We start from the raw sequence: 14,524 nt of genomic DNA, 5'->3' as shown, positions 1-14,524 counted from the left end.
AATCAGTATACAAGGGGAGGGGGGGAGCGCTAAATTAGTTTTTCTAAACGTTCTTCATGAGCTATATGCTAACATGCTAGGTGGCATCCCCAACATAAATTTCAGGAGATTTCTTACTATTTCCACCTAAAAAAGGTTTAGCAAAAGATATTTTCTCCTTCCAGGCAAATGTTGCTGCATTACAGTACAGTCTGCTGCGTTCAATGGTGGTTCTCATCCTGGAGACACAGCATGGATTCTCCTCTAACTTTAGCATGCAGAGTCATATTCAAGTGTTGTCAAGAGAGTATATGATGTGACTGTGTGTTGGAGAACACTGTGTGTTACTGTTACACTTTCTTTTTGCTATAGAAGTTGTACATGGGATTTGTGCTTTGTCAGAATTCCAATGATCTTCTCAGAACGCACTACTCTTGAACACAATAATTTCCTTTTTTAAAAAAACAAAACAAAACCACACACACAACAAGTAAAGAACTGGAGCCCTCTAATGGATTTAGTGCAGGATATAATTTTTTGCCCCACTCTATACACCATGCTCATTGGCCTTCACTTGCCTCAGGGGGCTTGTGCTATTTCTCCCTGTCCAATTAAAGCTCAGAGAGAAGACATAATCTACTTGCTTTCACCAGAGCAGCTTCTGTTCTACAAAGTGGATGAGCTTTGCTTGTAATCCCTCAAAACAACGGAGGTGTAAGTTGCATTGGGAGGTATGCAAAGCACTGATTCGGACACAGGAGAACTGGTTACAGAACTGCCTGAAGCCACTGAATCTCGAAAAGGAGATGGAGGTGTCAGTGCTGGTGAATCTTCTAGAGTCAGTTTGCTGGTGGCCTGCTCCTCTTCTTCCTCTTCCTCCTCCTCTAAATTTCCTGGCCTCTCATACACATAATCTTGGATAAGCTTAAACTTTTCATTTTCTTCTTCTTCTTCCTCCTCCTCCTCTTCTTCTTCCTCCTCCTCTTCTTCCTCTTCAGATGGGAGTGAAACCGGCTCTTTACTGAAAGTGCCCATTTGTAGTGGCAATATCTGTGGCTGCATTGCTGGAGGGTGATATATGGGCCTCAGTCCATTTCCTGCACCAGACACGGGCATTACCGCATTAAAATCAGGGATGCCAGTGGCAAATTTGTTGGCCACACCCTGCAGCTGCTCCATAATGGATCGCGGTGGTGGAGGCGGTGGTGGGGGTGGCAAGACGTTGGGACTTTGTATGTCCTCTGCTGCTGCCTGTAGTGGAGGCATCACCATCACTCTTCTGTGTACAATCATGGAAGGACTACTCATTTGGCTGAAGTGCACTGACTCACTTCCTTCCTCCTCCACAACATTGTACAAAGTCTTACTGCTGATGTCCGAAAAAGTGAGGCTCTTGCTTGGACCTGGATAACTTTTAGTTAGGGGCTTGATCACTGCTGTCTGATTGCATCCTAGCTCCTTATTCTTCACATGCACTGAGAGCCTGTGCCACATATGTTGTCCCTTGGGAATTTCTCTTCCACCTGGTTCAGACCATGACACAGACTTGCCATTAGAACTAGAAATAAAATAAAGATGTGTTTATTTACATTTCCGTAGGCAACCACAACACATTTATCCTAGAAACTCCCTGTGTGTTTTGCAGTACTAGTTCCTCTGAGAAGCAACTACAGTGGGAAACAGCAACTGTTCTTAAAGGTAGATTTATCTAAATGAAGGCAAATTATTCCCTGTTAAGTTTCAGATGTTGGGGACAGAGCAACATCTTGCAGAACACACATGGCTGCCACCAGACACAGAGAGTAGTGGATCTTCATTCCCTCTCCCTGTAATGTTAATAAGGAATAGCAAATAAGTCCTACGGGAATAGGGCGGTATATAAATTTAATAAAATAAAATAAAATAAAATAAAATATAAAATAAAGTAAAATAAAGTAAAATAAACAAAACAAAATAAAATAAAATAAAATAAAATAAAATAAAATAAAATAAAATAAAATAAAATAAAATAAATAAACTGATTCCAAGATTCTCTACCCCCAGGTTATGCACTTCCTGGGAGGAAATGCAGAGAAACATCAACAGCAGTGACCGTAACAAGCATATTGTTTCTTTATTAAAAGTTGTGAGGGTCTAATGGGGTAAAATGTCATTATTATTAATTATAAACAGCAGCTTTCTTCAACTTGTCTTTCAAAAGTAAGCAGCCTCTACATTTAAGGAGGAGAAGGGAGGGTGAATGGGAAAGCGCTATACCCATCTGATCCTGCTCTCTTGTCAGCCTATGATTCTGAACAAACATAAAATAAGTGCATGCACATCAGGCATAGTTTCCACAAATGGTACAGAGACTCAACTTCAATCTTTGAAAAGCACTCAACTTTATAAGATATAATCTTTAGTCGGTAACATTTGATTTGCATCTCACATGCAACAATTTCCACAACACATAAAAAATTTGTCCGGTCTGGTAAAAACAGCAGCACAAAACGTCCTAGCTCCAATCTGTGGATGAGTGGAATTACAGTCAGAAATATTCTCATTCATCTATTGAACTTTCTCCATTAGAGTCATGGAGGTTTGAGGATTACCTTTCTCAGGGTACATACATTTTGCAGTTGTGCTTGTGTACATACTGTGAAAAATCAGTCTCACAACCTCTATGATGACAAATGTTTTAAAACACAAATGCAGACGTAACTAATTCCTACAAGTCTGTTATATATTTATTAAGTACAAATGACCTTAAATACTTGGGGAAAAGAGATTAAAAGGATGAAACACTGTAGACCATATTAACGCCTCTTTGCTCTAGGAGTCTAGGACAACCCCACTATTTAGAAAGAGGTTATGTTCATGATATGGAAGCACCAAGAAAGTACTGTAGTAAGTAAGAATCAAAGCAACAGTGTAGGAACACAAGACTTTAAGCAAGACTGTTACTCCAAGAATTTCTTGGGGTGTGTGTGTGATGATGATGGCTTACCAGCTGTATCAATTACAGTGGCAGCTTTAGATGGTTAGTAGACTTTTTTTGTAGGTATGTTAGACATTGTGGGAGCATGGTCCTGTAAAATAGCTTAAAAAGGCTGGTGTTTCTGGTGATTTGTTCTATGTTACATGGAAGAAAAATATTCTGAACAATATTTACAGCATGTGGAGAGTAGAAGCATTCTGCTGCAGGCTCTGTGATGCTCAGAGTAGATATTGCAATGATCCTATGCTATATGTTAGATTTATGTGGATGTATTTATTTAGTACCTTCTGATGCAAATCACTTGCTTTGCAATGCACTATAGTTTTGAAGTTATCAGTACATTTCTAATAGCTGATGGACATACTGTTTGGCAATGTAAATGCTGCACTAGATGCATTTATATTTTATCCAGTGCTGTAGTTTTATGGATTAAAGCTGAGTTATTTCTCAGTGAAAGCCTATGTGGGCACTCTCAGATAGGAATAAATCAAGGCACAGAATCCATTTTAGATGGAAATTTGACGCTAGCTGCTTTCATGTATAAGGCTGAAGTCTTTTAAATGGGTGTCACTGGGTTATTTAGTTTTGAAAGCTTGTTGGAAAGCCTCATGTACAGGGTTTATAAATTAGAGCTATTGGAAATTTTTCTGTAGGAGAAAGTGAACCAAATTTAGATGGGCAAGGAGTTGGTTCAAACAAAGTATTTGATGTTCAGAAAACAGGCCAAAGATGCTCTGTAAAATCCATGGGAATGGGTTTTATACTTTCATGTAGGTATAAAATAGAATGTAAAACACACTGCAATACAGAATATGTTGAACAGCAATACGGATTAATGCATATAAAAACAACACATTTAAAATACAACTTATGTTAGTATATACCCACGGACATACATACATACATACATACGTACACGCACGCACGCACACACACACATACAAGTTCCTTTCAGGTCAGTGGGGCTGACTCCCAGGCAAGAATTTATAGAATTGCAGACTTTTATTACTCCATTTCTGCTTTCCCCCCCCCCCCACCTCTTGGCATCATCTTCAGAATTTTATTTTAAATCAATATTGACCCAAACTCAGTTCCTGATTTTTTTTTCATATTATTATATCCCAATAAAAGTTTCAGTGACGACTTCAATCTTGTCCATGCTGATGACTAATAATATACCCATTTCATTGGATTCAGTTTTGTGTGTCATATAATTCCCATTGTCGTCTGACATACAAAATAGAATCCAATGAACTGGGTGCATTATTTGACATATAATACTGAGAACGTTTGATAATTATTTTTAAAATTTCGACTGAAATTCCACTTATACTAGATATTTGGCATATAATCTTATTTTTTCAGCAGCACTTTTTTTCCCTCTGTTATCCTGCCTTACTTTCTTCTCTGTGTTCAATTTATTGATCTTTGTCCCCTTAAACCAGGGTTGTCAAACTCATAATATCACGTGACGTGTTGCAATGTATCATGACTTTTTCCCCATTGCCGGCAATGGGGTGGGCGCGGTTTCGCCATCCGACCCGCGGGCTGGCAGTTTGACACCCCTGCCTTAGACTTTCTAGGGAAAGCAGATTCATTCCATCACCATGATTTGAAATTTATCTTTTACGGCATAATCTATGTGGGCTCCCCATGCAACTATTTTTTTAAAGTTTTTCTTGCTATATTATTGTTCTACTTTAATAAACAGGTTTAACCCAACTCCTATCTGTGACCTTTAAAATGTGCTTAGTTGCAAAACATCTAATGTGGTCGGAAAGAAGAACTACATAATAATGATTACTATTGTTCCATTGATTCATTTTTTTTTTCATCTTCCAAAATTCCAATATGGCCAAATACATGAGGTCATGTTCATCAGTGGGTATTTTTTTGTATTTGGCCTATGACTGAGTATTTCTGAAGCCCTCAGTAGGCAGGAAGAACTGGACACAGCCAGAATGCAGCTGAAACTGCTAGAGAAAATGGACAGCCATCATTGATAGAAGACCGTTTCAGCTCCATGCAAAAACCATGAACAAGAAAAACTGTGGGATAAATTGTGGGAAAGATAAAATGAACAGGTAAACTATTTTTTTTTCCTTTTGCAATTCAGCCAGAAGATGTTGAAGTGACAACCATGAAAAACAGAAAAAAAAAGTTCCTCCAAAAATTATTTGACAATGTCCTTGAAAGAATATATATGGACAAGCAGGTCAAGGCAGTGTGAAAAATGGGACACATACACGACTTTTCTGTCATTAATGGCATGCACCATTATTAGAAATGAGAAAGTCATGAGAAAGAGAAAGCAATGGGTTAAAAAAAATACACCACTGTTTGTCATGCAGCTTTTCTTACACATTCACTGCAGTTTGGGGTTTTTCAAAGCTGCACATGTGCCGACGGACATTGGCTGGTGGGCGAGAATTCTGGCTGCCTCTTCCTGAGGATTGAAAAGAAAAAGATACCCAATGAGTGGTTATCCACATCCACATTCAGGGCAGTTGTACCACTCAGTAGGGTGCTGTGTTCTGCCTTCCTTGGACATCTTGCCATTTCTCCACCATGTCTCCATTACTCAGGATACAACTCTAGGTTGCTTACCTGGGAGAAAGCCCTACTAAACTCAAAGGGACTGATTTGTGCAGGAGTTGCACCGTACATGGTTGGACTGCTTCCTTGGTTCCACACTTACTCCGTGGTTCTTTGCACAACATTCCTCTCTTGATCATCACCTTCCTTATGTGCCTAAAAGCCAATGTGGAAGTGCAAATAACCTTTCAATAGGTTGAAATCTGTGCTCTCTTACGACAAGGCCTCCAGTTGCACCCTTGGCATGATCATGTGCACCCTCACTGTGCTAAAATGGGAGAAAAATATCATTTAACCTACTCAAGCTCCTGTGAAAAATCAGAGATTAAATGAAATACAGCTCTAGCAAATGATTATAGTGTGGTGGGTAGATCGGAACACATTACAGGTCCCCTTAAGCAGTTTGTCTGGCTCCCCATGGTGAGGAAGAATTAATTCCAGGCAAATAAATATTACATTTTTTCTTCTACACTGGGGTCAGTGGTTCTCAACCTTTTCTTCACCACAGATTCCCGTTAAATACCATGGCCACGAATCCCCAAGAGTTAACTCAAGACTTAAACCATAACATTTCTTCAAGCCTTTGTGGATCCTTTGTGATGACACTGCAGTTCCCCCCAGAGGTCTGTGGACCACAGGTTGAGAACTGCTGGCTGGGATTATTGATTCAGCAGAAGGAAATAGCTGGATGGCTAATCCAGAGAGATGTAAGTTGGTTAATAACTTTTGTGGATTTATCTGCATGCAATGCGCCAAATTTATTTAGGGATTGGTATAAAGTAGGGATGCTTCCTTGCCTATGGACTGAATATTTCAAAAGAATGTGCTTACAGTATAATGGTTATTTGAAGAGTTGATAGCTTTACATAGTACCCTGGGTCCTCCTTCATCATTTGCTCTTGCCAAAAGTCCTATTTTGACCCACCTTAATGCATATGCTAATCAATGATTTGTTAGAAAATACATAGTTATACCACTGTCAGAAGGGTCATGAAAATGACAAAAACAGATGAAGCAAACAGAAACTGCCACTTACCTGTTGGTTTGTACCTCCCCACCCAGATAACATACTAATTTGTTGGGTGATATTATAAAATGCTCATACATTTTCTGTGCTCCATATATAATGTTTCCAGAGAGAAACCACTATCTTTCTTCAAGTGGTAGTTTGATTACTGTTTCATCAATTACCATACATAGTCCTTTATTTTTACTACTTTGCTGCAATCACAATTTATACTGTAATAGAAGGAAGCATAAGCTGTGATACGAAAGGCAAAGAGGTGGCAAGCAATACACTGGCTGTGTTCACACAATACATAAAACCTGTTCACTGAATTAACACCTTTTCCCCGGTGTAATATACTGACTTATAAATTAACCAATTGAAGCAAAAAACCCAAACCGAGATTCAAACTAGTCAAAGTTGTGGCATGAATGCAGATGCTAGGGAGATGTTCTATTAGTGTAATAACAGGAAAAAGATGCCTTCTCTGCCATCAGACCAGCGATGGCAAACCTATGATACACATGCCAAAGTTGACATGTTACATAGTTTTGGGTACCACACCAGCCTTCACCAGCACCTGACACTATGTAGCAAGCCCAAAAGATTTGCCATCACTCCATTAGACCTTAGACTTACTTCAGTCTGCCTCAGTAGAGGGCTGGTAATGGGTTGGAGGCCATGTTGTGGACACATCTCCTCAAGAAAAGTGGGATGTAGGACATATAGATGAGCTCTGCAGTTTCCCTGTGGGCTGAAAAAGTTTCCCTCCACTGATGAATGACCCAGAGCCCAGTTCTATAGGGCACACATAGGAAAATTCCTGCTTGAATGTGATCAGAGAAAGTTCTCTTCAGTTTGTCTGACAAATTTCTTCTTTAAGGCTCTTTCTTTCTGGGTAATTCTAGCCTCTTCTGTAGCAAATAAAAGATGGTCTCCAACCTACTTGGAAAGAGACAGCTGCCATTTCCCCATGGGCACATGATGAAATATTACAAGTCTTATTGACTACACAAAACTGAAATGTGAAAACCTTACAGTTGCATAAGATGTACTAATTTGTACACTGTTTCAAATCATTCTGCTGCTTAAGCCACCCTAAGGGTCCACCTGCAGGAAAAAACTGGGATAAGATTGGATCTGAGGAAAACATACATCAGAAGTCTAAGCAATTATTCTTGTATTTTGAAGTATTGATAATTCAAGCAAACATATTCTTTTTGTTGTTTACTGCAGCAATCATCCATATTCATGAACTGGGAGACATTTGCCCTTCTGTAGAAAAGACTCCATAAGAATGCTATTTATATCAAGGATTGATAAAGTGATTTCTACAGACATCAGTGTATCCTCTGACACTTCCTTTGCTTCCATCCAGGTCCTCTACTTTATCTGTTTTTGTTTTAAAATAAAAGTGATGTAGAAGACCAACAAATGGAAGGCAAAACTCCAGCCTCCAAGTGTTGTAGTTGCCTGCCGTGGTATCTTTGGACCAGATATTTAGCTTTAAAACTGGGCTCTGGAAAGATGCGGTCAAAAAAGAAATTAGTTCTAATAGGCATGTGTCATTCTAAATTGGATTATAAATTTTAAGTAAAAGTCTCCAGAGAAATAAACTGGATGCTAGATACAAGCGAAAAGAATTCTCTGTGTAACTCATGTTAAAGACATACATTTCTAAATATCTAGCTTTCTTCCTTTTTGCTTGCTTTATAAATATTTACAGGTCTACCATTGCAAGGGAATGTGATATGATATCCAGTCAAGCAAGAAATTAAATTATGTGTGCCTACACACTCATGCAAAAACAAAGTGAACTTTCTATTCTACTTTTCCATAGTAAGGCATTTACATCCTCTATCTTGGGAAGCACAGAAATGTCAGTTAGTTATAAGCATCATTCATGAGTCCTGGAACGTCTTCACTCTCTCCTAAATGCTCAGCTTCATAATACAATTGTCTCTCATGCTTCAGATTTATACAATAAACTAGATGTTTCAGTAACAAATGATTGCTTCAAGGAATAAGGAAGAAAAAGAGGAGCATATAGCTGCATTTAGGCCTAGTGGGTTTACTCTCTCATTCTAGAGCAATATTTTTCAAATACACAATTTCAGGATGCTTGGACTTCAACTTCTAGAATTCCCCAGCCAACAGCGTGTTAGGAAAAACTCTTCTTAAAAGATCAGTTTGATATTGGACCTAATTTGAGGGTGGGTCCCCTTCACTGAAGGCATTCAAAGTGAGGCTAGACGGTCATCTGTCAAAGGTGCCTTACTTACATTCCTCTTTTGGGTAGGGGATTGGACCTGATGGCCTAAATATAACTAGTTATCATGTGAATAGTAAACACTGAAAACTTTGTCCAAGTCAAGAACTGCCTGGAAGGCCATACTCAATGTATGTTATTTATACGTAGATTCTTGATTTAGTTTCTTTTACAGCCCGTACATTTTAAAAATATTTTTTTATTTATTTATTTATTTATTTATTTATTTATTTATTTATTTATTCATTTATTCATTCATTCATTTATTTATTTACTTACCGTATTTACTTATTTATTTATACTCATTCGTTCATTCATTCATTCATTCAATTTCTATAGCCTCCCTATTCAACAAAGTGATTCTGGTTAATAAAAAATAGAAGAAATATTGGATACACTGAGAAGTACAAGGCAGCTTTTATCTGAGTGAGCTTACCACTTCAATTAATGTAGAAATGTGTTTATAGAAACAGGTGTATCCAAGGAATGCATGGATTAGCATGGTCTTTCCTAAGAAAAGCACTCTAATACATTCATGGATTAGACCAAGAATACTTAACCTTTTTGTGCCATGGACCACTCTGAGAGTCTGGTGAAACCTCCAGATGCCTTCTCAGAAAAATGTATTAAAATTTATATGCATAAAATCAAATAAATTCTTTTGCATTGCAAAAGAAAACCGTTTTACTGAAATACAGGTATCAAATTGTTTAAAATGACAAAGCCAGTAATACAGGTGAAAATGAAGCTGTCATTTCTTTTCCTATCCAAGCTCATGGATCCTGTACTAAACAGTCACTTTTACTGTCAGCCATGCTATAGGTCAGAGGTGGCCCCTTTATGACTTCTGGACTTCAAATACCAGAATTCCTGGCTCAGGAGTTGAAGTCCACAAGAAATAAAAGGGCCATTGTTTCCCACCCCTGCTGTAGGTCAGTGGGAGGCAAAGCTGCAAGTCCTGGCTGTTGAATTAGCGCATTAGTCCTTTTGCAGCCAAAAGCTAATGGGACTTGGCTTTTCTGTAAAGAGGGTTGGTTCTTGCCCTTTCCAAGACAAACTCACATGTACGCACTTGCACACATGCACACAAAGTCTCCATTGATTCCTCCTGTTCCAAACAAATGTTTCACCATGTGTAAAATAAATCTTTGTCCCAAAGGAAATATTTTTTGCTTCTCCACGAGACCACCAATATGACTTTTCAAACCTGTTCATATGCAAGTCCCAGGTGCCTAGCCCTTTTCAAACTTGGCACTAGCAGCTCCTACAAACCTCTAGAGGCATTGCATTTCAGAACAATTGTCTACCCACTCGCAAGATGGGCCATAGTTTTCTATACAACTTGAAACGGTGTGTGGCACATTACCATTGTCAAGCCATTTTATCACTGAAATGAACACTAATTCCTAACTATAAACCTAGAAGAAAATTGTGCCATAGAGAATTTCTGAAGTATATAATGAGTTCTGAAGCATATAAGAAAGTCCATATAAAGCAAACATTATTGGAAGATATTGATTACCTTTTAAAGCCTATGTTCAGGTGGGCCACTTCAGGGACAGATTTACCGTACTCATATACTGTATATCCTTATAGATTATTTGTATAAGAAAGAGAACTAGGGGTAGAGAAAGGAAATATAACTTTCTTATGGATTCTGCTAAAATTCTTCTGGCCAATCTCAATAAACTGGAGATTGGAAAAGTATTTTGGAACGACTCTATGTAATTTGTATAGCCAGTTCCAGAGAGTAAGTAGCTCTGAATGTTAGTACTTTCTTAGAGTGTAATTGAATAGAACTTCAACCAAAATGCTATTTAACAAGTATGTGATGGCATTAGAATGTCAATAGAAATCTGAGGCATGATGTCATTGACATGTAAATGATATCTGGCTTTTCTCTAGTCTAGTGCATTTAAATTGGCTACTTCTCTTGATCAGTGCTTGCACATCTTGATGGATTGGATCACAACAAGTTGTTACACACTGAATGATAGTGAGTGTTTATAGAACTTGGGGAATTTACAGGCCCAGAATCAATCAATCAATCAATCAATCAATCAATCAATCAATCAATCAATCAATCTCTAGATTTACTAAAACTTCCATAGCAGGAAAATACACAGTACTATCCCTTTTAATTGGTGCATCTGGCTTGGAGAGAAATATTTTTACCACAGTAATGCATGGATTAATAAATTCCTGCTATGTGACTCTCCATTTGGATCTGTGCTTGAAGTTGGTACAAACCTGATGCAGAATATAGCAGAAAAGTGATGGACGACGTACCATGCACAGGAAACTGTGTAAAATGCCTATTTTCTACCAGATCACCTTCCATATTTTGTTGTTAAGAATCAATTTTTATTAAAGTTCAGGAAATGAAATATCTTTTCCTGTCTAGATTCTGTTGGATTACTATAGTTGCCAAGGGAGATTTTATTGATGATGTTATATTCTGCAGACTGTGATATGGCAGTCACCCAGAACTGAATGTTTTCAGCTACGGCTTCTATCCCCCAATATATTCTCCACTTGCTATGCACAAAGTAATATCTCTGTTCTCCTTGATATTTGATGCTGCATCGATATTAGTAATATTTATTAAAGAGATGCTCTACTGGTTTTTATATATTCAATTTGTTACGTTTTATATTATGTACCACTTAGGGATAATTTTAATGATAGGAATAAATTTCATGATAATAGTAAAATAACAAATAGGCTTTAGATGGTGCCATACCAATCAAGAAAGATAATTGCATTCAGAGGGATTGTGCATTGTTAACAAATAGAGCCAAGAAAGCTATGAGGAAAGTGGACAAATTCCATTGGAAAGTGGACACCTTGCTCAAGTGTGGAGGGAGAAAAAAGAGAATACAGACTTGCTCACAGTCCAAACAAATGGAAAGTAAAGTGCAAATCAGAGGGAGAGGAAGAAAAAGAATGTGCAGAGATATTGTTTTTACAAAATAAGACCAATGATAAAAACAAAACATATAACCACTTAGAGGAGAATTCAATATCAAAATTATTGGTCTTCTAACCAAACCCTAACACCTTTTTATTGTCTAAGATTGGCCTTGGCAGCCAAAGACTGAAAACAAACAAATGCAACATTAACTTTTTAAAAGGATCTAGGGAATTCAGGAATTTATAGGTCAGTTAGCTTAACAACAGTTCCTGTAGATACAGAGAAGCTTTATTGAGGACAGATTACTAAGCATATTAAGGACATTAAGTCTGCAAAGTTTCAGCTGAGTAATTTCAAGTGATTCACTGTGGTGCATGTTTTAAACTCCCCCTTGGCACCTTTTTTTAAGGCAAGAAATAGCAAGGAAGAGGAATTACTCCAGTACTGCAACCTCCAAATTGTTAAGCAAAAAGCATACAGAGTAGTTGTACTGAACCCGTGCAAAATTTGTTCTCATGGCTCATAGGAAAATTTAGCTTTTTCTGCACATGAGGCAAATTCAGCTTCTTCTGGAAATAATGCATTATATACTGCTTGTACAAACTCTGTTTTAAAAAATATATATGAAAAACTTTATCATCATTTTGTTAGTAATAATACATTGTGATATATACAGTAGTTATATTATAGGCAAATGTTTGACAGCCAAGTATATTATTACACTCATGCAATGAATAAATTCACATCTCTCGTTTGCTGTCCATCTCTTTAAGGAAACCTGCCCAACTCAAACAGGAAACAACATGTCTCCGTAATACAGATTTGAAGAGATTGTTTTTTTTCTATATCCCCCCCCTACAATTTACTTTTCAGATGCCATGGGAAATATAAACATCAAAAGTGATCACATCATGTTAATGGATTTGTTAGTCCTGATCTCTTCCCTAATGATTCACAAAATGGAATATTTTTGTCTTTTTAACAGCCACTGTGTCCTAGGTTAACATAGGACAATAGAACATTTTCACTGAATGATCTATTGACAGCAAGAGTAACTTTTCCTGGTCAGGCACTGCTAGTTTGTTCAGAATACATCAGTGAATTATTGTTTCTTGCCCCAGTATGCATTACACTGCATTTAGACAGAATTGCATTTGCCATTTTGTTGTCCCTTCACCAATTTTGAAGGGATCCTTTTGAGTTGTTAAAATCACTCTACTTCTCTCTCTGCTGAGAAACAAACCATTTTGTGTCCTTGCCAGCTTGACTTGCTAACTGTTTGTCTGTAATTCTAGATCTTTTAGGTCAGCTAGATAACATCACATTTTACATCTCCTGCTGTAAAAAACTGTCCATTTATTTTTTGTTCCATTTTCCCAGCCCAGAACAGAACAATTGCCTCTGATTTTTGACAATCTTTTCAGAAGGCTTTTTGAAACCCTTCACATACAAGGACTATCCATCTATCTATGGGGCTGCTGACATTCTCAAACAAAAGGTTTACTTTTGCAGAAGCCTTATTGATTCTTCTTGAGCAAGGTAAAGATAAAGTCACCTTCAACTCAAGGAAGATTACCGGTGACTTCATGGACAGATTCAGATCTTTTCTAGGCACTAAAATAGAAGAGATTTCCCATTTCAGTCTTCCTTATTATTATTTTAAAAAAATAAAAAATCTCAGTCTAGCTTACATATGTGGTCTTCCCTGGTGGTCTCCCATTGGACCATGATGATGGTGCTTTTCAGGATGCTCATAATATAAGCTCTTCCCCCAAAATAAGCCCAAGTTAAGATTGTCAGCCAGATGGAAGCTTTTAGTATCGTATTTCCCTGAAAATAAGACCTAACCGGAAAATAAGCCCTAATGCGTCTTTGGTGCAAAATTAATATAAGACCCGGTCTTATTTCGGGGAAAACATGGGTGGACCTTTTTTCATACTGGCTGTGGTGGTGATGTGATCTCAATGAAGCATATTGGTATCTGTGGGAACAATTATTTATATATTTGTTTAACTCTTTGACATTTTGCAGGAGGGATCATTGCGGTTTTTAAATTATTGTACATCATTTGGAGCTAGAAGACAATATAAAAATTAAAAGCAGATAAGAATTGTAAGTCTCATGAATGGAAAGAAGGGGAACTTAGAATCATAGAGTCAGCAGTGTTCTGAACCATTGTCAAATCGCATCCTCTGTAGGGTTGTATTTGGAATATTTTCTCCATAGCAGCCCCCCCCCCCACCAAACTCTGGATCAATTTTCAACCTGGCTACTTTTACTGACTTTTTTTTCCTACATTAAATCTGGTCCCATTCTGTCTATTCTTGGAAAGCTGTTCTGCTGATAGATGGATGGACAGACAATTTCCTAAACCCCTTTACATTATTCCTTTCCAACATTCCGTTGAGTGAAAAAGTATAAGAAAAGATAGAAAGAAAAAAATCAAACAAAAATATTTGAAAGTTCATTTTTACTGTTATGTATTGGTGTAAATTACTTGAAAACTGTTATTGATAGTAACTGCTGTGTCTGTTTAAACTCCAGACTGCTTGTCTCCAGAATTGTTACTTGGTTTTTGAGTGGGAAGTACTGCTTTAATTCCATTGGCCGCCGCCTAGCAGTGGTCCACATAAATAGAAGTTAAGCGGCAGTTCGTGCTGCTTCTGTGTTAACTTAATAAACATGTTGCTGCTTTTCACAACTGCCTCGTCAATGCCTCACCGATCCCGATACTTAACAGTGGCGACGAAGGTGGGATGTGCTGTGAGGAAGAGAGAGCCAAAA

The 14,524-nt window shown here is 37.7% G+C and overlaps 1 protein-coding gene across 2 annotated transcripts in view; it reads right to left on the bottom strand.

Moving 5' to 3' along the window:
* Window positions 1-645: 645 nt before the first annotated feature.
* GRM1 (glutamate metabotropic receptor 1) overlaps window positions 646-14,524 on the bottom strand; it is a gene marked incomplete at both ends in the record, with an annotated part of 190,087 nt that continues 176,208 nt past the window's right edge. The window contains one exon of one of the 2 annotated variants that reach the window (XM_083348727.1): window positions 646-1,537. In XM_083348727.1, coding sequence (XP_083204853.1) covers window positions 646-1,537 — 892 coding nt within the window. Of the gene's footprint in view, window positions 1,538-5,341; window positions 5,403-14,524 lie in introns of those variants that run through there. The other variant, XM_083348728.1, reaches the window with a different exon arrangement.

The sequence above is a fragment of the Vipera ursinii genome (genome assembly GCF_947247035.1).
Source record: "Vipera ursinii genome assembly, chromosome: 1".
Taxonomy (NCBI): domain Eukaryota; kingdom Metazoa; phylum Chordata; class Lepidosauria; order Squamata; family Viperidae; genus Vipera; species Vipera ursinii.
The sequence above is the reverse complement of the archived record's forward strand: the minus strand, read 5'-3'. Positions and strand labels throughout refer to the sequence as shown.